Source organism: Engystomops pustulosus, chromosome 2 (genome assembly GCF_040894005.1).
Source record: "Engystomops pustulosus chromosome 2, aEngPut4.maternal, whole genome shotgun sequence".
Lineage (NCBI taxonomy): Eukaryota > Metazoa > Chordata > Amphibia > Anura > Leptodactylidae > Engystomops > Engystomops pustulosus.
In genome coordinates, this window is record NC_092412.1 from 228404454 (window position 1) to 228428629 (window position 24176).

General features: G+C 41.1%; 1 protein-coding gene across 1 annotated transcript in view; it reads left to right on the forward strand.

Moving 5' to 3' along the window:
• Positions 1-282: 282 nt before the first annotated feature.
• Positions 283-24176, forward strand: part of LOC140117098 (transient receptor potential cation channel subfamily V member 3-like) — a 36292-nt gene continuing 12398 nt past the window's right edge. The window contains exons 1-12 of the mRNA XM_072133531.1: positions 283-628; positions 10250-10324; positions 11610-11714; positions 12552-12700; positions 16209-16385; positions 17719-17859; positions 18704-18984; positions 19439-19615; positions 19924-20082; positions 21229-21348; positions 21705-21778; positions 22854-23019. Of these exons, the coding sequence (XP_071989632.1) occupies positions 519-628; positions 10250-10324; positions 11610-11714; positions 12552-12700; positions 16209-16385; positions 17719-17859; positions 18704-18984; positions 19439-19615; positions 19924-20082; positions 21229-21348; positions 21705-21778; positions 22854-23019 (1734 nt within the window). The 5' untranslated portion in view covers positions 283-518. The remainder of the gene's footprint in view (positions 629-10249; positions 10325-11609; positions 11715-12551; positions 12701-16208; positions 16386-17718; positions 17860-18703; positions 18985-19438; positions 19616-19923; positions 20083-21228; positions 21349-21704; positions 21779-22853; positions 23020-24176) is intronic.

Here is a 24176-nt window from a genome sequence, read left to right on the forward strand (position 1 = left end):
ACATCAACAGTCAACAACATGTTTAGAAGCCCTCCCAAATCTAGAATTGTAACAGAATAATCACTGTCAATAGAATTGGAATAGAAACATTCCAAACAATTACAGTTGTGCCATTATCAGTGCTACAATGTCTATTAAAGGATGTAAAGAGTTGAGGTGGTGATAAGTCCTTTTTAACATGTTATGATATAACTTCATGATTCATGATACATTCCAGTGGAAGCAGCTGATGCGCCGGTTACACAGCAGCATCAGAGGACAGGAACATTGATAGAGATATTGTCTTGTGTCAGGGTGTGCCATGAAACACTACCACAACCAGAGAACAGGTTAGGTGGGTATGTGGATGAGCCATCCTCCGTCCTATTTACTCCACCTTTGTGTACTTTTAACTAGTTTTATGACATACAATCTGGAGATTTCTTCACACGGTCACAGATTTTCTATTATAATAAGTCAGGTGCCTCTGTGCTGGGATATTATGTGCAGCGTTCTCTGGAGTTGGACTAGGTGACATTATGGCTACTGAAAGCTCCACGCTGGATGACAGCACAGATGATGAAGCTTCTCCCATTGAAAAGAAACATCTTGTGCTTTCTAAGCCTATGGATACAAATGTTACAATATGGTAAGTCTCCCTATGCCTCTTCCAAGAACGTCTTCAATGTGCTGTGTGATACAATATGTAAGCTGTTAATTTTTAGCTTTTATTATCTGTAATATTTTATTAAAACATTTGGGGGCTTTTACACACTTTGTACTCCGGTGGGTTTGTAAGCTGTAAGGTGTTCAGTTTCTCAAACCACATTTCTTGTTGATTTCTCATTTATTAAAAAAAATCGGAAAAACAATTGCTATAATTTGTCTCTAGTAAATGGGAGGCATGAAAAGTTGAATGACATCTTATAAGAGACTATAAGTTGCATGGGTTTCCTCCGGGTCCTCCAGATTCCTCCCACACTCCATAACATACTGGTAGCTTGATTAGATTGTGAGCCCCATAGGGACAGGGACCAATTTGGCGAGTTCTGTGCAGCGCTGCGGAATCTGTGTGCGCTATATAAATTAAGAAATGAGTCAAAGTTATAAAAAATGTAATAAATCTTAAAACCCATTCAGCTTTCAGTAAAATTCACTTTAACTTGATCCCGAAAGCCCTTTGGGGGAGATGTATTAAGCATCATTTTCCAGACTTGTGGTGTAATTTGCCCCAGAAAATGCTTTCTGTCACATTTATCAAGGTTTTCAACACTTTTTTGTCCAACTAAGGGGCGTGAACAATTGAAAAGGGGCGTGGTCAGGTGTGCCAAATATTATAATAAAACTTTGCGCAACATTGTGGTGCCGAGTTTAGAACAACTCTATGAAGGCGGAAAGTATTTGTCATTTAACGGCAGGTAGTGAAAGTCCCTAGTTGGCAACAACATCTTTTTGGGTCGATGCAGTTGCTCCCATGCTGATTGCAGTAGCAGGACCGGGTTTCCGGTTGTCAGAGACAGACACCCTAGGGACAAAGCAGAAGCAGCTAATTTACGCTTCTCCTTTCTTCACTACTTTTTTGAAGTTGCGCTATGCAGTGAATATAAGAGTTTGTGCTGCCGCCGTGGTTATAGACCTAGCAGTCATGTGATCGCCAGCTCTGAAAGACTGAAGAAGAGTAGGGAATTTATTTATAATTATAGGAAAATGAACTAAACATTACAAAAAGGCCTCTTTCACACTTTTGTAGCTTTAACCCCCCCCCCCCAAAAAAAAACTAAAAATCCTTTATTTATTTATGTTTAAATTGATTTTTTTACAGTTTTTCGAGACCCCCTAGGATAAATGATGGTGAATTTTAAGGGTTTCACATCCGCAATTAGTGCCAGCAACGATTTCAGGTGTCAGCCATATGTGTTAGCTGAATTATGCAGTATCTGTATGAATTGGGTTCATTGGTACATGTTAACTCTTTGTGGGGCAATTATTATGATATAAAAGTGATTTATGTTCCCCTCACGCCACAGATTGCACTGATATACCAAGAGGTTCCGGCCTATCCACAGGATAGGGCCTAACTAGCTGATTAGTGCTGAGACCCACGCAGATCGTGAGAACAAGGGGTCCAACAACCCCTGGCAGCTCCTCAGACTAATGGACGGCCGCGCATGACCGCTCTGCTCCATTAATCTCTATGGAGCTGACGGATATCACCAAGCACAGCGCACTGAGACCCCCACTTATCAGCAAGTTAAGCCCTATCCCATGGATTGGGCCTAACTTTGCTTCATGGGAAAACCCCTTTAAACTCCATCCACATAGTCAGGAGCCAAATATACTACAAGGCCAGAACTTCTTGGTATATCGTCACAATCTGTGGGGCGAGGGGAACATCAATCACTTTTACATCATGATAATTGCCCCACAAAGAGTTAACATGAAGCAATGATGTTATGTTTATTAGTAGTTTGCCAAGACCTGCAAGTGATCAATTTAGCATTTCTAAATCTTTGCCTTCACCTTAAATCAAGTCACTACTCAGTTATGTTATTTATGAACCTTTTCAACCCTGTGGGAATTAGAAATATGTGCTATTTGGCAAGTATGTGTCCCGAGATAACCTCTTCTTTTACTATGAATCCTTATAGCTTATGTACATATGTTTTGGGAATGAATTTCTATAAATAGAAATAAAAATGGTTACGTTAATGTTAACCAGTAAGGGGGTTCAAATGAGGATTCACGTTCTGAAGTTCTGGGTCTATGGCAACTTACACATATTTTGTGAGTTTAACTTCTTCACAACAGCTATGTGTTTATATACACAGTGGGTACAGAAAGTATGAGACCCCTTTACATTTTTCACTTTTTTCCAAAATCTTTAATAAATTAGCAAAAATATTTACAAGAAAAACTGAAATATCACATCGTGAAAAGTATTCAGACTCTTAGCTTAGTATTGCACAGAAGCAGCTTTGGAGCTAGTACAGCCAGGAGTCTTCTTGGGAAGAGGCAACCAGTTTTTCACACCTGGATTTGGGGATCCTCTGCCTCTTCCTTGCAGATCCTCTCCGGTTCCCTCAGGTTGGATGGTGAACGTTGGTGGAAGCCATTTTTAAGTCTCTCCAGAGATGTTCAATCGTGTTTAGGTCCGGGCTCTGGCTGGGCCAGTCAGGAATGGTCACAGAGTTGTTCTGAAGCCTCTGCTTTGTTATTATAGTTGTGAGCTTAGGGTCATTGTCTTGTTGGAAGGTGAACCTTCAGCCCAATCTGAGGTCCAGAACACTCTGGAATAGGTTTCCATCCAGGATATCTCTAAACTTGACCACATGCATCTTTCTTTCAATTGCAACCAGTCGTCCTTTCCCTGACCTCATAGCATGATGGTACCACCACCATGTGTCGCTGTTGGGATTGTATTTGGCAGGTCATCCCATCAGACCAAAGAACCTTACTTCTCATAGTCGGGGAGTCTTTTACATGTTTGCACACTGTATGTGTCTTTCATATGTCTTGCAATGAGGAGAGGCTTCTGTCAGCACACTGCCATAGACCCCTGACTGGTAGAGACTGCAGTGATAGGTGACTTTGTGGAACTTTCTAACATCTCCCTACTGTATCTCTGGAGCTCAACCACAGGGATCTTGGGGTTATTCTTTACCTCTCTCACCAAGGCTCTTCTCCCACAATTGCTTAGTTTGACTGGACGGCCAGATCGAGGAGGAGTTTTGGTCCTCGCAAACTTCTTCCATTTAAGGATTATGGAGGTTACTGTGCTCTTAGGACCTTTGAGTTCTGCAGAAATTCTTTTGTACCTTTTGTCATCTCTGAGTTCCTTGGATCGGTAAGTAAGAGTTCTCCTTACTGAGACTGGCAGTTAAGGCCACCATGTAGGGGTGTGGAGTCTTATAGCCATGGATGCTCCACTAGGGGAATTCTGGGAAAATATGCAAAGTTTTTCAGGATGGGATAAGGAAAACCTTGCCTCTTTCAGGCAGCTCCCTTGACATCAAGCATGAAATACAAGAGGCCTTATGACATAATATCAAACCAAACCAGTATATCTCTTCCACAAGGAACAGACTCCCAACTGTAGACAGAACTGTTTCAACCTGGTTGGGTCTCCTCAGTACAGTTCAGGGAACTGGTTTGGCTGGGTGAGAGGCTTGTGACTAGGGTCAAGAAGTAGGAGTGCTTCTTACGGAGACTGGCAGTTAAGGCCACCATGTAGGCGTGTGGAGTCTTATAGCCATGAATGCTATGGATACTAGGGGGATTATGGGAAAATATGCAAAGTTTTCCAGGATGGGATAAAGAAACCCCTTTTAGCTACCTTGTAAGCCAGCTCCCTTTCCTTATCCCATCCTGCAAAACTTTGCATATTTTCCCAGAATGCCCCTAGTGGAGAATCCACTACTGATATTTTAATAAATTAACAAAACGATCTACATTTCTGGGGGTTTTTTTCAAGGTGGGGTGCAGAGTGTACAATAATGAGCAAAAACCAACATCTTTTTTTGTTTTGAGTCTGAATACTTTCCATACCCACTGTATGTTCTAAATGCACATACCGGGGGGCTGAGAGCAATGTATAGACGTCAAGGCAGGGGTACTCCTTGAACACTTGTATTTTTAATGTTGGCAGCAAGAAAAACAGTTGTGTTTTCATATTAAAAAGATCTATGGCTTTCGGTTCCACAGAACCAGATTCATTCACTGTTAAATATGCAATCATAGATACAATTTTTATATACAGCTCCCACTCCGGACTGAACTTTAATAGTGGTATCTCTCAATCTGTGGCTCATAATTACACAGTCTTGGTGTGATATTAAAGGTGCTACAGTTCAGAAGATATAGGCATATGCAATGTGCCCTCTTTCCAGCCTGACAGCTAAAGGTGGAATGGAGAAGAAGTTTGCACAAGTACATGCACCCTCTGTAGCTGAACCTGGGGAAGGATGACTGACTGATACCATACATATTTTTTACATATTTTTGTATAGGTTTGTTCAATTTTACTGCTTCCTTTCAAGTTAAAGTCTCAAATGAAAATCTCATGAAAAACAAAACTAAGAAAAACTTGTTATGATATGTACAGTAGACCTGTCAAATATATCATCAGTTATAAGAACAGAACTACAAATTATGACATAGACATTCAGGTACCAATGATCCTTTGTCATGAAAAGGTTTAAGGGAAGGGCAACTCACATTTTAACATACCACATCGATGATGGTCTTAGCAAATCCCTAATGCAAAATGGCAGATATGATTGGCAGAACTATGTGCCGCTTTATTTCTATTTAGTTCTACTTGGCTTTGACAGTGCTCTACAGAATTATAGAAAATTATTTTTTTTGTTTTATATGATCGTCACTAGTACAACAGTTGTTTGGTAGTTTACCATTACTTGGGTATGATATTACAGACATATATAAGACATCACCGGCCACTTTATTAGGTACACCATGCTAGTAACGGGTTGGACCCCCTTTTGCCTTCAGAACAGCCTCAATTCTTCGTGGCATAGATTCAACAAGGTGCTGGAAGCATTCCTCAGAGATTTTGGTCCATATTGACATGATGGCATCACACAGTTGCCGCAGATTTGTCGGCTGCACATCCATGATGCGAATCTCCCGTTCCACCACATCCCAAAGATGCTCTATTGGATTGAGATCTGGTGACTGTGGAGGCCATTTGAGTACAGTGACCTCATTGTCATGTTCAAGAAACCAGTCTGAGATGATTCCAGCTTTATGACATGGCGCATTATCCTGCTGAAAGTAGCCATCAGATGTTGGGTACATTGTGGTCATAAAGGGATGGACATGGTCAGCAACAATACTCAGGTAGGCTGTGGCATTGCAACGATGCTCAATTGGTACCAAGGGGCCCAAAGAGTGGCAAGAAAATATTCCCCACACCATGACACCACCACCACCAGCCTGAACCGTTGATACAAGGCAGGATGGATCCATGCTTTCACGTTGTTGATGCCAAATTCTGACCCTACCATCCGAATGTCGCAGCAGAAATCGAGACTCATCAGACCAGGCAACGTTTTTCCAATCTTCTACTGTCCAATTTCGATGAGCTTGTGCAAATTGTAGCCTCAGTTTCCTGTTCTTAGCTGAAAGGAGTGGCACCCGGTGTGGTCTTCTGCTGCTGTAGCCCATCTGCCTCAAATGCTCTTCTGCCTACCTTGGTTGTAACGGGTGGCGATTTGAGTCACTGTTGCCTTTCTATCAGCTCGAACCAGTCTGCCCATTCTCCTCTGACCTCTGGCATCAACAAGGCATTTCCGCCCACAGAACTGCCGCTCACTGGATGTTTTTTCTTTTTCGGACCATTCTCTGTAAACCCTAGAGATGGTTGTGCGTGAAAATCCCAGTAGATCAGCAGTTTCTGAAATACTCAGACCAGCCCTTCTGGCACCAACAACCATGGCACTCAAATCACCTTTCTTCCCCATACTGATGCTCGGTTTGAACTGCAGGAGATTGTCTGTCTTGACCATGTCTACATGCCTAAATGCCGCCATGTGATTGGCTGATTAGAAATTAAGTGTTAACGAGCAGTTGGACAGGTGTACCTAATAAAGTGGCCGGTGAGTGTATATATGTCTTATCACGGTATGGTGCCATCTAGTGGCCATTGGGGTGTCCTCTGCAGTAGCTCGAGATAACAATATTGCACTGCATTAACTGTGGACAGCATTCATTTTTTAACCTGTATGTAACTTTACATTATTAATAAAGATTGCGTACTTTTATACAATTTTTGTTGTAACTGTTTTTGTTATTTGGCTATCCACCCCAAAGATATATGTTTCTTTGGGAAATTTGCATTATAGCATCACTAGATGATATAATAGATTTTGTAATATATCTTATCAAAGTTGCCTCTTTTTTTTCTAACTGGCCGTGCACCTGTGTGACATCACATGACCATCTACAGGAAGTAAACAATGAAGCTCCCTGTTGCACGACAGCAAGTGAAGGTCTAGAAAGCCGTTGAAGTATTGATACAGAAATTGTATTGGAAAATTTTAGAACTTTTCGTTACACAAAACAATATCAATTATTTGCTAGAATGTGCTTAAAGTGAACAAACCCTTTAAGTGTGTGAGTCAAGTATTATTTAATTATAAAGTGTCTAAGAGATTCGGCATCATCAACTACAGTGTGAGAAACCCCCAGATCTCCAGTATAGGTCACTATATAGTCTATGTCAGATCATTCTACACAAGGCTCAAGGCCTAAATATCCCTTTTTTGAGCAGAAAATGAGTAGAAAAATCAATAAACACCAAACTGTTCTATTATCAAGAAGAAACATGACCTTAATCAGTCTCGGAAACGAGTTGATGTTTGTCTTTCTCAATATCTGGATTCACTCTCCTCCTCTCCTGCTCCTAAAAACATTGTTCAGCAAAACTAAGCAATTTCTCTTTATTAATTTGATGAATCATTAACCAGGATGTCATGTTCTTCTTCACCGTATAGTCACTATAAAAGCCTTTTGTGTCAACAAACATAGCAACATAATCTCCAAAACTTTATTACATGTTATAGAGATGAATGTCTCATTTCCATAACAGAAAGCCAGAAAGGTTTCTAGAACCCGTGGTATCCGATCTTGTCATTCTATGTGTAGGAGAATTAGGCAATAATCCCCCCAAACTATATTTTTTAATTCTTACTTTTGTGGAATATACAATACAAATCATAAATGTCAATGTCTTGTTAGTAGACAGGAGCAGAGTATTACAAAGGGATGGGGGTAGTTTTTGGTAGTTTTAATCTGTTCCCGTTTTGGAAATGTGCCATATTTAGTTCAATTTTAACATTATTTGATTAACAAATTAGAAAAATTGGCTATTGCGAGATTTTGACTTTTCTTCCCACAGAACCTTCCTTTCAAAAGAAAACTTTTAAAATTATGCTACTGCAGAAGGCTTTATTTGGGTTTACCAGAGCTTCTCCGTGCTGCAGATTTACAGGCTGTTACATTGTGCAAGGAGCACCACGCCCTCAAAGCTGTGTGCTTTAACAGTAAGATTACACAAGGCAGAGGGAAGGGGAAGTGATGAGGCGGCAAAGGGGTGGGTAAGACAGTTTAATAACCTGGGGAGCTACTGCACAGAGTAGCTCTGGTTATTAGCATAATTTTTGTTGATTTTAGAAGGAAGGAGGCCATGGATAAGAAATATAAGAAGATTACCACAGTGATGGTGCCTGGATCTATTAATAAGTTTTCCTGGTTTATCATGATGGATTTTGCAGATAATAGACCACATTTATCGAAAATAGTGCAAACTGTACTATGTGCAGTTTGCCTGTAGAGGGAGCAGTGTGCAACAGATTCATGAAATGTGTTGCACGTTCTTCGTGAATCTGGCGCCCCCTGCACTGCTCCAACAGAGTGCACCAAGTTTCTTTTAGTGCAGCTTTAACATTGTGCTACACAATTCTGTCGGCCACTGCTTGATAAATGTGTTGCAGGGTCCAACAGTGCACAGGAATGCCCCCTTCATTGCAGAATAGTGCAGCTGCGACACTTCTTTAATACACGTGCAAGCAGTTTGCACTGAAAAGAATGTGCAGTCAGATAAATCTGAGCCAATGTATATGGTTTAATACAAATATATTTTAAATGTAATATACATATGCAACATCCCTGCCAATGCATAGGCAGGTGGGTAGTTGCGAATAGTGCCCTTTCCTTGTCAGGATCTATTTGGTGAGCCTGCACAACTCATCCAGAGGATAATGCAGGGAGAACTAACTGTAATTGCTACTGTAGATACTGCCTGGCAACAGTTAACTGGTGCATGTAATTAGCCAATGATCTGTTTGCTATGAAACCTGGAGTGTGATTGTAGAGGCGCTACCACCTGATCAGGGGGAGTATAAAAAACCCCTGTTGGGTGAAAGCACATGGTCAGAGAAGAAAGCCAGACCACATGGTCTTAGTGTATCTGTCTCAGTTCAGTAAGGAGCCAGTGTGTGCAGCACACCTTCAGTGCTGCTGCTACATATACTAATCCCAGGAACTGATAGTACCTCAGGCCTACTGCCTGACACACAGGGCAAGTTTGGAGACTCAAGCCTGAAACTGCAGATTCCACTACTTGGACACAGTTCTCCCTGAACCATCCCAGCCTGCATCTACTATGAGGCGGGGTGCACCATTCCTGTGGACCACTCTCCATGACCACTCCAGCAACCAGAATCTGCTGTTTGATCATTTTGGGCCATTGCCTGCTGTTACAAAATAATTTTAAAAAACTGTAAGTTGATTTGCACAACGTTGCCTCCGTCTGATCCATGGTTACGCCTGTCTACCACCACAGGCTTTCCCATCCATTACCTAGGGACTTATCTTGCAGACACTCAGGGATTGCCCCAGGGAGAACCAGTACATCAGCCTCTCCCTCCTTATTTCTTGCACACACCACCTGCTGGAGACCTGCCAGGCTGTAGGACAGCCCTCCGGTCCCCATACCAAGCACCGTGACCACAGCGTTCCATTGGCCGCACTAGCCAGCCACTCCAGTATTCTGGGCCCTGTCAGCCTCCAGGCCACCAAGAAAAGGCTAGGCCCCGGTGGGGTATATTGCACATACTACATTATATTTATATGTAATCTTTAGAAAGGGAATTTTTGGCCTATTTTTATAACTTTGCTTAGCCTCTCCCCCAAGGAAAATAGAGCAGATGTTTAAAAGCAGAGACCTGTGCAAGGGTGGCACTGCTGGATATGAGTGAGAAGTACTTTTTTTTTAAAGGAAACCTACCACTTGAAGTGGTAGGTGTAAGATGCATATAGCGAGCACCAGCTCAGGGTGAGCTGGTGCCAGAGCTTATTTTCGTTAGTGTCCTAAACCGCTGTATCACGGTTTAAACACTTTTTAAACATTTGTAGCTGAAGGAGCTTCGGCACACCAAGCGTGCGACCATGTGCGCACCTACATAGGAAGTGAAGGAGAGTCGGTGACATCACGCGCGCACGGTCGCGCGCTTGGTGCGCCGAAGCTGCTTCAGCTATAAAGATTAAAAAGTGTTTAAACCGCGATACAGCGGTTTAGGACACTAACGAAAATAAGCTCCGGCACCAGCTCACCCTGCATTTTACACCTACTATTTCAAGTAGTAGGTTTCCTTTAATAAAGTAATTTCATAATATGACAATAATTCAATGAAATAATTACATTTGTAGCTTTTAAGGTGAATATTTATTTTTTTTTCTTCTATTTTCATAGTGACAACAGTAAATGTGGTGAAGTTGATTCCCCCTCAGAGGATGTGACCACCTGCTTGGTGAACCTGACTAACAGGTAACAGCAGTTTAAGTATTGGTGACATTCTATGTTAGTTTTATGTAGTGATAAGCAGACACATTTAATTTCTGGTTTGCCATGTTTGACCGAATAATGAACAAAATAGGTCTGTTCACTCCTTTAATATACTGTTTTATTGAATTATATGGTGAACTGCCTACTGATCTGTAGCAGAGTACCATTAGCACACTTCTACAGATCAAGCAAAACGTGTCAGCATTGTACTGAAATCCAACATGCTGACACTGATTGCGGATATTAACCATTTAAATGTTGCCGTCATTGGGGAGAGGTGATCCTAGAGAAAATAGCAGCACTATTTGCAGGAGTTACTGGTGGGTGTTGAGGTTGAATGCCGAACCCAAACTTCTGTCTGAAGTCCAGGTTCAGGGATTTAAACCATCCAAATTTTGCAGAAATTCAGTTTAAGGCTATCTACATTAGACATGTGCAAAATCAGGCCACAAACAACAATGGACTGTGGGTCCTTTGTTTGGGACTGTTATGTTTAGGGGTGCTGCCTCAGGCAGCAAGAAGGTGGGCAGCATCATGGGTGCAGCCACTTGCTAAAAAGCAGGACTTGACACATAAAAATAATGTCTATTGACAATCCCTGCCAGCATAGGTGTGACGCACTGCATTGAGAACCCACTTACTAAAAAAAATATCATGATATATTACTTATGGATAGGGCAACAGGAGCGCCATTCTCTACTTTGCCTCAGGCAGCAGAGAGATTAGGTCCATCCCTGCTTATGTATCACTTGCGTGTGAGGTCCACCCTAATAACAATAGACAAGGAATCTAGGAGTAGCAAACCTGGGCTAATATAGCGACTGCTTAAGGGAAACCTACCATGATGAATCTACCATGGAATTGAACCTAACTTCTTAAAAACATTATTTTATGAATATGTAAATTAACTTCAGAGGCTACTGGGGCGTGTACTAGCCTGGCTGGTAGTGGGAGCTGAGGCAAGTACATGGCACAGTAGCCTCTGCAGTTATCTTACATTTACAGTTAATTTACCAAAATAAAGTTTTAACTAGTTAGGTTAGGTTCCAGCATTATTAAATATTAAACTAGAGTTGGGAAGGATGAATCTACTTCTAATGGTAGATTCATCCAATTTTTTTGGTCTTTAGCTAAGCCATTACATAGGTGCTGTTGTCAGAATGTGCCACTTTTATCACCTGGCATCACCCACGCGTAAATCCAGAAGATATTTATAGCATAGTAAATCTGTCTCACTGTTCTGAAAGTATTTTTTTTAATGTTGCAGTGACTATGCATCCGACTTAATTAAAAAAACAAAAAAACAGAAAGATCTCATATTGAAGGCTGTTTCAGAAGGAGACCCATCGTCACTCGTCACTGCTGGATATGAGTGAGAAGCACTTTTTTTTAAAGGAAACCTACCACTTGAAGTGGTAGGTGTAAGATGCATATAGCGAGCACCAGCTCAGGGTGAGCTGGTGCCAGAGCTTATTTTCGTTAGTGTCCTAAACCGCTGTATCACGGTTTAAACACTTTTTAAACATTTGTAGCTGAAGGAGCTTTGGCACACCAAGCGTGCACTGCATTGAGAACCCACTTACTAAAAAAAATATCATGATATATTACTCATGGATAGGGCAACAGGAGCGCCATTCTCTACTTTGCCTCAGGCAGCAGAGAGATTAGGTCCATCCCTGCTTATGTATAAATTGCGTGTGAGGTCCACCCTAATAACAATAGACAAGGAATCTAGGAGTAGCAAACCTGGGCTAATATAGCGACTGCTTAAGGGAAACCTACCATGATGAATCTACCATGGAATTGAACCTAACTTCTTAAAAACATTATTTTATGAATATGTAAATTAACTTCAGAGGCTACTGGGGCGTGTACTAGCCTGGCTGGTAGTGGGAGCTGAGGCAAGTACATGCCCCAGTAGCCCCTGCAGTTATCTTACATTTACAGTTAATTTACCAAAATAAAGTTTTAACTAGTTAGGTTAGGTTCCAGCATTATTAAATATTAAACTAGAGTTGGGAAGGATGAATCTACTTCTAATGGTAGATTCATCCAATTTTTTTGGTCTTTAGCTAAGCCATTACATAGGTGCTGTTGTCAGAATGTGCCACTTTTATCACCTGGCATCACCCACGGGTAAATCCAGAAGATATTTATAGCATAGTAAATCTGTCTCACTGTTCTGAAAGTATTTTTTTTAATGTTGCAGTGACTATGCATCCGACTTAATTAAAAAAACAAAAAAACAGAAAGATCTCATATTGAAGGCTGTTTCAGAAGGAGACCCATCGTCACTCGTCAGATTACTGGGAGAAATTGAGCAATTGTCATCTCTCTTTACAGAGAAGTGTGCGGAAGGTAATATGATTATTATTTATATGATTATTTCATACATTTATTTTTCTCTATGTTGCTCATTGTCTGAAATTGAAACTTAGTTTTATGTAGTCAATTCAGCTGAGCTGCACTTTTAGGGTAACATCAACCAATACATGTCCTATGTGGATTTTTCCACATTTAACACATGGGAAATTCACTACATAATACAGGCGGTCCCCTACTTAAGAACACTCGACTTACATACGACCCCTAGTTACAAACGGACCTCTGGATATTGGTAATTTATTGTACTTTAGTCCCAGGCTGCAATAATCAGCTGTAACAGTTATCAATTAATTGGACAGATTTTTGCAGCAGCAATTTTTTGCTGCAAATCTGTAACTGATTGCAAAAATTTGAATGAAAAATGGTTAGGATATTGCACAGTAAATCAGTAATAAGCATGCAGATTTTGATGCAGGATTTTGTGCAGATTGATCGCATGGCAATATGCATCACCTGCAGGTAACCTTAAAGGGATTTTAACATGTTGTATTGATATTCTCTATACACAGGATATCGATAAAAATCTGATCTCTCTGGGTGTGACCACTAGAGCCCCCCGATAACTTATATATGGAGAATCAGGAATAATATGCATCCTGTCTCTTCATTCAATACTATGGTGTCAGAAATTGCCACTCTTACACTCCCATTACTGTAAGAGTGCTGGAGATAGCTGAGTGTTCTCTTGGGCAACTTCCTTCACAACATAAATAGCAAATGGAGCGGGAATCCTGTGGTACAACCCCTTAACAACGTGTGACATATTACTACGTCACGTGTCAGCTGAGGGTGTTTGGAGAGGGCTCACGGGCCGAGCCCTCTTGTCACGGATGCTCCTGCATCCAGCCTTTGAAAAAGCTCCCTACCGATTATCCTGCGTTCCTGTGTCTCCTGCATTCCTGTGCCTCCAGCGTTCCTGTGTGTTCCTGTGTATCCTGCATTCCTGCTCCGGTGTGTTCCTGCTCCTGTGTTGGCGTGTTCCTGTGTTGCCGTGTTCCCGTGTTACCAGAGTCCCTCAGTGTTCCTGTGTTACCAAAGTTCCACCATGTTGCTGTGTTCCTGCGCCGCTGTGTTCCTGTGTCCCATGTGCTGGTGTTCCAGTTCCCATCTGCTTGGACCTCCCGTTGCTGACCCCGGATTGGACTTGACATTGCATCTCTGCTGCCTGCCCTGACCTTGTGCCTGGACCTGACCATGAGACTGTCTTTCTCGACCTCGGCTGTCACAGCGGGCTAGTCGCACCTGTGGAACGACCTGGTGGTACCCTGCCGCAGCAAGTCCATCCAGCTTTGCGGCGGGCTCTGGTGGAGACCAGGTGCCACTTATGTGTCGGCTAGTGCCACCTACCATGGTGGTCCAGTGGATTCACGCATCCCGAATCCTGACACCTCTCCATAGCTAGGGAGTATTTGCTGCATATTGCAGCAAACACCTACCAATGCTTACCCATCGATTGCTGCCGGCAACGCTGCCAGCAGCATTAAAAAGAGGATGGCTGCAATGTTGGCTTAGATTGTCGCTCCCCATAACGTCATCGGGGATCAGTGATTTGTTACTATGACAGCCTCAGGTCATACAAAGACCCAAGGCTGACTCGTTTTAACACATTTATTACAAGTGCAATTTGATGATGTGGAGAATCCCCATATACTGCCATACTGTAGAATGGCAGGATATGGTAGGATCAATCAGACAAGCTAGGATTAAATTAAAGAAGTCAAAATTGTTTTAAAAAAGTTAAAAAAGTAAATAAAAAACATAAATATTTAAATCACCCCCTTTCCCTAGAACTGATATAAATATAAATAAACAGTAAAAATCATAAACATGTTAGGCATCCCCGCATCCCAAAATGTCAGTTCTATCAAAATATAATAAAGTTTTTGCTGGTATTTAGCCCCGTACTGGAAAATTGCGCCTAAAGTAAAAAAAGCCACTTTTACAGCCCCAAATGGTACCAATGAAAACAACACCAAAAGCTGCAAAAAATTACACCACACACAGCTCCTTACACTGAAGTATGAAAAAGTTACTATTTTTATTACTTTTTTTTTTTAATGCATGAAAACATTATAAACCTATATAAATTTGGTATCCCCATGATAGTACTGACCTAAAGAATAAAGGAGATGTGTCATTTGGGACGAACAGTGAAAGCCGTAAAAATCAGGCCAACAAAAATATGGCAGAAATGTGTTTTTCACCAATTTCACTACATTTGGAATTTTCTTCCCTCTTTCGCATACACAGCAAGGAATATTAAATACTCTCACTATGAAGTGCAATTTGTTACGCAAAAAACAAGCCCTCACACAGCTCTTTTTATGGAAAAATAAAAAAGTTAAGGATTTTTGAAAGTGGGGAGTGAAAAATGAAAACGCATAAACAAAAAAGGGCCTGGTTGTTACGGCGTTAAGTTATCTCTTTTTTTTGTAAGCCTTATTTTCGTCCTGCTAATACATTTTACGAGTCATTTGGGGGTTTTTTTCTTTTCCTTTTTTTAAAGTTTTTTTTTAACTACAAATTTTTTTTCTTTGAGTTGACAATTTAGCTTTTCCGAATAAATGCAGCTGCATTTATAAATATGAGTTGTGTCCGAGCAGAAGTTTTGTGTTGAAGTTGGACACAACTCATGACATTTGGGTACACCATGCGCAGCCATCCATTGCCCTTAAAGAGAGTATAGCTGAATAGAAAACCACAGCATGCTCAAAGTGAGGTCCACCGCAAGAACTCATGCACTAAACAGAAGAAACAATCCTCTAGAAAAATCTGCACCATACAAGAGAAACACTCATAAGGTGGCTGTACATATAGCAACGCAATCATAAAGTGTGAAATGTATCATCTTCTAAAGCAGCGTTTCTCAAGGTGGGGGTCGAACGACCAAAACATAGGGGTGGCCTAAAGCCATCAGAGCCATGAATTTTTTTGAGATTTTGGCACGAATACAATATTCTTTTACATGGTTTGGGGGCACCACAACACGAGGAACTGTATTGCGGGGTCACAGCATTAGAAAGGTTGAGAATCACTGTTCTAAAGGGGTTGTTCCAAGTTTTTAATTTACCCCTATCTACAGACCTACAACTTCTCACTAATGGGTGGATCAGTAGACCGAGCATGCCTCCTCCTGCCCGATTATACTCTATGGGAGTGTAGCTTAGGGGTTTGGCAATGACAGTGGGTGAAGCGCCAGGGCGCATGCTTGGCCTAACTCTACATTCATTAGTAATAACAGGACACTGTTCTCCGGGTCACTGGGCGTCTGCTCGCATGTACATTGGGAATCCCAGCAGTTATGGCCTAACCATCACTTGTTATCACTTATCCAGTGGATAGACAATAACTTGTAAACTTGGGACATCACCGTTACTGCATTGAACACATTTCTAATGACTTCACTGAAGTCTAGGAAATGCCATTTTTATATTCTGTAAAAAGTAAACCTATCTAAAATAACATGGTTTCATGGTTTCAGATTTTCTCATGGACAGACTGACATCGAAGGACACTGGCAAAACCTGTTTGATGAAAGCCCTACTGAACATCAATAGAAAGACGGAGGAGATAGTGCACATTCTTCTATCATTCACTGAGAAACATAGATTTCTGGACAGATTTATCAATGCTGCGTATACAGAAGAGAATTACAAAGGTAGTTCATATAAATTCAGATTTTTTATATATTTTTATGTTGGTCATTGCCCAATTGTAAACTGGTTGCAAATAGCTTTGAATTGGTCAATTTGATTTTTTTCCCCATTCCAGCATTCATAGTATGAATGCGTGAAGAATATTTTCATATTTTAATAAGATAGACATTTTCGGGTGGGGCCATACCTAATATGTTTTTTGTTTATTTTTAACCCCTGTCAAATTGTAAGAAAACTGGTCAATAAAACAGAGGACACATTTCTAAGCCATGTATGAGCAACATGCCTACTCACTTCCCATTAATTGTAAAAAAAGATGATAACTTCTGACCCCCAACTATGAGAAATAGATTAAAGCAAATCAAAGTTGTCCTCTTCCCACCACTTCACCAATACTGTCAATATAGTAGCTTATAATCTATATAATAGCTTAGTCTATAGTCTGTATAATAGCTTAGTAAATGTACTGGCTATGTAGATGTCCGGGGCAACTTGCAGAGAAAATAAAAACATCTCTACTAAAGATTTACCCCCAAGCTAGGTAAGCTTATGCTCTCCAAACTCCATTAACGGGGTATTCCAGGAATCGGCATAATTCATTTACAAAATGGGTCCTTAAAATATAAGCTAATATGTAATTAGTTGTTATTTAAAGTTTTGCTTCCTTTAGCAAAAAAATGTTATGGACACACAATGTAATGGAGAATTAAAATGCTACTGGCCCTTTAATCAGTCAGTTGATTTTCTTGGCACAGAATAGATGGCTTCTGGTCACATGTCCACATCACATGTCCTGCACCTGCCTGGGCAGGTCATGTGATGACCACTATGGGAGCAGAACATAAGAGGAAGGAGGAATTATTGAGAACTAAAGGATCAAAAATCATCTTGTAGTTTCATCAGCGGCGGCCATCATCAGTGGCGGCCATCTTGGTGATAACTCCACCTACTTTAGAAAGCCCATAACATTTCGTGAATTTTAAAATCATACTATCTAAGCTCCATTTTGTAACTAATGGCATTGAGTTTTGTTATATAAATTTATTTATAAGTTTATGGGTTATTGTATCAGACGTTCATATTCCCAGAATACCCTCCGTGAAGCATGAAATCCTCCGTGAGGTGTGGTGTGTTTTTTGTCAGAAAGTTGTGCTGGAATCTGGGGTTCTAAAAGTTGTACCTACCTTGGCCTCAATGGGGATCCAGGCACCTCTGTAAAGGAACATAGATCTGAACATCTAGTATATTTGATTGTGAGCACAATACCAGTATTTGGTTCTTTTTGCATTTGCCAATATGTATATAATTTAGAGAAACTGTTTCTTTGTCATGTAGGTCAGACTGCTCTGCACATAGCCATCGAAAGACGACAAAGTAAAATTGTTAAGTATCTTCTCGATAAAGGTGCAAAAGTGAATGTGCGTGCACAGGGCTTATTTTTTAGCCCAAAGGGCAGAAATTATGGATTTTATTTTGGTGAGTAGAGAACGTATGTGGCCATCCTAATAATCACTATTGACCCTGTTAGACCAAGAGTTGTATCCATCAGTCTAAACCTCTTTCTATTTTTTATACTTTTCTCCTAAATCGCCCCTTCTAGGAATAGGTGTAGCAAACATTTAGGCTACATTCACACGACTGTATGATTTCTCCAGTCCTGTATTTACGGGCCGTATGAGCCCGTATATACGTGACTTTTTTCATCCGTATGCAGCACGTATTTAACCCGTATTTTGTACATGCCCATAGACTTCTAGGGCATACGGAACTGAAATACGGGAGAAAATAGGACATGCTCTATATTTTTATACGGCCAGTATACGGTACGTACACTCCAGTGTCAAAAACGGCAATATAAATGGTTGGACGTATTGTCCATTGAAATGAATGTGGCCGTATGTAACCCTTAAAAAAACGGTACGTATACGGCCGTTTTCATACGTCCGTGTGAATGTAGCCTTAGGCTAAATTCACACTGCCGTGAGCCCGCCGCACCGTAGCACGGCGGGCACACGGCAGCGCGGGGAGAGGAGGAGGAGGTGAGCGCAGCTCACCCCCGCCCCTCTCCATAGGAATTAATGGCGCACGGCGCCGTAATACGGGGAAAGATAAGACATGTCCTATCTTTCCCCGGGCTACGGAGCGGTACGGTGCCGCACGTGTGCTGCACCGTACCACTCCCGTACAGGGCCGTGAGCCCATAGAAGTGTATGGGGGACGTATATCGGCCGTATATACGTCGGCCGTATATACGTCCCCCATACTGTAGTGTGAATGTAGCCTTAGTCTGTATAATATATCCACACTTTTGACATTTTAGGTGAAACTCCCTTAGCTCTTGCTGCGTGTACCAACCAGCCAGACATAGTGACATTGCTCATGGATAAAAGCGAGACCAACATTGACATCCAGGACTCTTTCGGAAATACAGTCCTCCATGCCCTTGTTACTGTGACAGAGAATGAAAAACCTCACAACGCATTCATAATAGAGATGTATGACAAGATCATCCGCAGCTGTAGAAACAAGTTTCTAGAAAGTATCACAAACATGGAAGGCCTCACACCAATGCAACTAGCAGCCAAGAAAGGTAAATTGGAGGTAAGAATTACACTCAGATCTCATGTACAAAACAGACTATAAAGTAATGTACAACATCACGCCCAAGTGTCTTGGTTTTCTACAGTCAATCCTCTCCACCACTTTTGTTTAAGGGCCATAACTTTTTTTTTGGCGTGCTAACATAAAATTTGTTTGCCTTTTTTTTCGGGAGACACAGACCTAGTTAAAAAGATTTTTTTTATTTTTAGTTTTATTTGGAGTTAAAATGGGCTCAGGCTGCAAGACTATTTTTGTTGCACACCTACTATTGACATTTGATATCACTGAGTTCCAATAGGGCACTATTCTAGAACAGGACCACCAGTCTCCTCCTGATTCCTTACACCACCAACAATCATCCGGGATATTGCTGTCTCAGTCCGCCAATAATGGATAAAACCAGAACATGCTCTATATATTGTGGACTGATATATCCTATATCCTGTTTATTCAGGTTCTAAAATATATTCTGAACAGAGAAATAAAGGACGACGAGAACAGAATCTTATCCCGGAAGCTCACAGATTGGGCTTATGGACCGGTATCCTCCTCTCTCTATGACTTGGATGATGTGGATACTAACTCACAAAACTCAATACTTGAAATGTTGATCTACAATACACGCATTAAAGTAAGTGTGGAAAGGGACCGTGGTTGGAGCAGAGACATTTTTACCCACTATGTAATTTTTAAGTCAATTCAGTTACTGGTAACATAAACGTAGAGTAAATTCTGCATTAAAATTAGGCATAAATGTGCTACACATGGACAAATTATTAAGGGGGTAGGAGGGAGGGAGTAGCTAAAGCACAGAGGGGCTCTGGTAACCCCCCCCCCCCCCCCGGCCGCCAGAGCACTTCTGACTCATTAGCGTAATTTTACATTGATTTTATAAGGAAGGAGAACGTGGATAATAATATATATTTTTTTTAATCTTAGAATCGCCATGAGATGTTGAGCTTGGAGCCTCTCCATAGTCTTCTTCAGCTGAAATGGAACAAATTTGCAAGATGCATGTTTTTATTGTCTTTTCTTTTTTTCTTTGCTTTTAATATTACTTTTACATTTTTGTACTATCGACCACGCAAAGAAGAAAAGGTACATTGCGCATTCAATCAAAGTCTGTAATTAATAACTCATACATAAAAGAAGAACATGTAGTAGGGGGACATTGTAAGTTAAGTATCTACCAGCGATACGTCTTTCAATGTGGCTGCTCTACATGGAAAAATTAAAAAAATAAACAAAAAAAGTAAACATATAAACCGAAAATGTCTATAATACTTCTTAATACTACTACCCTAATATCATTTTATGAAAAATAAACCAGAACTGCCTAAAGCCTAAAATTGGTAATTGGGATTAAGTAAAGAACATTGGAGCCCTTGTATTAAGGGTGCATTTACACAAATGTGCACCCGCCCAGCTACGGCTGGATGGGCATACATCTGTCATGAAGGAGAGGAGGAGGTGTGAATCCTCCCATCTCCATTGAAATGCATTGTGTACGGCCCATACTACGGGGAAACATATAACATGTCCTATCTTTTCCCCGCGTACGACACCACATTGCTCCGTGCGGCCATAGCCATCTATGTGGGATGTAAGTACGGCTGAAAACTTGCAGCCGTACCTACGTCCTCTAAACGGTAGTGTGAATGTAGCCTAAGAATTGTGCTTTGTGCAGAGCAGCTTAAGTCTCTGGCTTGTGTAGATTTCAGCTATAACCGGCATCAGTTTTTTGGCACAAGTTATGGTACACTTGGGTGGCCAATATGTCATTGCTCCAGTTTGTCCCCTCCAGATGACTTTTTAAAGCTTGGTACAATAAGGCTGGAAATTCTAGCGTGCACCAGAAATGGCAAATTTTTCATCTTTTCTATGTAGTGATGAGCGTACCCACAATTCCATCTATGTAGTGATGAGCAGACCCGAACTGCACCATGTAAGGATAACACCTGCGATCGGTGGAAAACAGTGGGTTAGCAGACCCACCCCGGTGTTCTGATATAGGTCTGAGTTTGGCCAAAACCACTGCACCCATACACTGATGCAAATACTTCTTCACGAACAAAAAAACCCTGGCATTTAGGGAATAATACAACGTCCCGATTGTACCTTATGGTGGCACTTTGTTTGCTGTAACTTTATTTATTATTACATATGTGTTATATTTTCTTGCTAGAAGAGTAGTATACAGTAGTTTACCACTTATCAATAACTACACCGTTTTTCTGCCTGCAGGGTCTAAACACATCACTGCAGGATCTGAGCACATTGGACTTAAACAGTGCCAGCGGATGTTTTCAAGTTCTAGGCCACGTGTATATTATGATTTGCTCCATATTCCTCATTATTCAGGAGGTACAGTGTGTTGGCAATGATAATTTTATGGCATTTATAAATTATATAGTGGATATCAGCAATTTAAACTGCGCATAACATTACTTTTATATACTAAGACAAGTTGTGGGAGTCTGTTCACACAGAGGTCTTCAGCATTGAGTTTCTCTTCCTTTGACTTTACTGGGATGTGTACTATACCCTGTAGGGAAACCTGACACAGAGTTTGATGCACATTTTTTGGTTGAAAATACTTGTTAAATTCTGCTAAATGAAGGAATCCATGGCAGCTGTGTGAACAGAGCTTAGTTTACAAAGAACAATCATCTGAACAATGATGGTATAGTTTTCATATACTAAGCAGATTTTTCTTTTAGGGCATAGCAATCTTATGGCTGAAGCTTTCCGATCTATATTCTGTGGTATCTGATGCCTGGTTTCATGTGCTTTTGTAAGTCCTAATGCACCATGTAAATAACATCTATTCATCAGAAATGTTGAAACATTTTTAGGTTTTTACATATAGCCACATATTAGACCTAGCTTCAGGACAGGATTAAGGTAGAGGAAGGCACTTGGGCAAAAAAATCTTGGGGGGGGGGGGGGGGGTCACTGATGGTAGCCCAGACAGTGGTACACATTGCTATTCTAAATTATAAATCATATTCTATACTTTCATCTATTTACATGTTAGCTGATCTGCTGGCCGAGCTGGCACAGTGGCAATGGTGTAAGCCTAGCTGCTGGCTTAGTTGGCACAGTGGCACCAGTGTTAGCCTAGCCCAGTTGCTACGCCAGTCCTACGCACCACTGCTTCTCTTTCCTCATCTATGAGGGGTGTGTTAATTGTTGGATGTTGTTGGGCCCCCGTATAAGGAAAATGATGGGGGCCATGGGGCGCGCGCCCTGGGAGCCCTCCTTATAATCCAGCCTGTCTGGCTTACTGTTGAGCACTATGCCAATCATGGGAAACTAGCATGGAGAGAATAGGCAACTATGCCTACTCAGGCAGATAAGATACCATAATAGACAAAGTACAAAACAAACCAAGTATGTTACATGTGTCTTTTGGACCCAGTATAGGAAACAGCAATTCTTTGTTGGTTAAAACAGAAAACAAACTCTATTTGCTTAAGAATTACCATCATAGGCAATAGTTTTGCATATATCAGAACAAATCTGCTTGGCACTAGACATGACAATGTTTCTCTGTCCTTGCTGGTTCTTTATAGATATAACAGTACAGATCTCATACGGACCTCAATTTATTCCAAAACTTTCATCTCTTAAACACAATCTCCTGCCTATGTACCTAGTGTTAAAAGCATTGGGGAAAGTGAGTTTCATGTCATTAATGTCGCTGTACCACTGCTAAATGTGAACCTCTGGTTGATATCAAGACTTGATTTCTATTTATGGTAACGGTCACTAGTACAGTAAAGATAAGATTTGTACATTTTACTGTATAAATGTATATCTGTTTAACAAAAAGCATCCCGTTTAATGCATACCCATTTATCTATCAGCTTCACACAAGCCGTCCTGGTCATCGTGTCAACAATAACCTATTTATGTGGAATAGAAGAATATCTGATCTTCTCTGTCATCGCCATAACACTTGGATGGACAAACGTGTTGTACTACACCAGAGGGTTCCAGTCCCTGGGAATCTACAGCGTTATGGTCCAGCGGGTAATATTGAATATTCAATGTTACGAAAAGTGTATGTTTTCTATACCCATTGCAATTTACACATATCGTTATGTACAATGTGAAACAATTGTTATATACTGCGGTGGAAAATATCAGCTAACATTCTGTTTTGTTACAAAAAAGGTCTGTGTACCATGCAAACAGCTTAAAATAAACTGTAGGAAGTCAAATGCCCAATTTACTTACAAAAAATGAGTACAATATATAAGAGCACAAGTTCTTAATCTTCTAGAAAGACAAGTGTCAATTTGGGATCCATCTTCTACAATACAGCATATGGTAAATGACACGAGAATCTGTACTCTGCTTTGCACTGTACCAATTCTCCTCTTGCCTACCGTCAATTCAAACGCCTACCGTTAAATCAAATTAAAAGACGAGGGTGCACTGTCTCTGTCTGGAGAAAACATGATTTAATCACCAGAGGAGACAGGGCTTTTTTTACTATGAGAACTGTCAATCTGTGGAATAGCCTGCCTCAGGCGCTGGTCACATCTAAAGAACATTCACGGTTATGTTATATAGAATTATTTGCCTTAAATCCCTTCCTTATACAATCCCTTCCCTTTTTTGGTTGAACTTGATGGACAGGTGTCTTTTTAAACAGTATAAACTATGATACTTTGATACCGTGTACTAAATCTTAGAAATAGTGTAGTGCGACACATAACCCGAGTCATATATCTAAGGTTGCATTCACACACATGTATGGGGGACGTATATACGGCCGACGTATATGCGCCCGATATACGTCCCCCATACACTTCTATGGGCTCACGGCACTGTACGGGAGCGGTACGGTGCAGCACACGTGTGGCATTGTACTACATGTCCTATCTTTTCCCGTGTTACGGTGCCGTGCCCCATATGTTTCTATGGAGAGGAGCGGGGGTGAGCTGCGCTCACCTCCTCCTCTCCTCGCGCACTGCCGTGTGCCCGTTGTGCTATGGTACGGCGGGCAATGGCAGTGTGCATGTAGCCTAAGGCCTCTTGCACACTAGCGTTGCGTTTCACGTGCGTGTGCAATGCGTGAAAAACTGACGTTTTTGCTGCGTTTTTGTTGCATTTTTCCTTGGAGTAATTTGCGTTTTTTTTGCGTTTTCGGCGCATTTTTGACGCGCGATTCAATGGGAGAC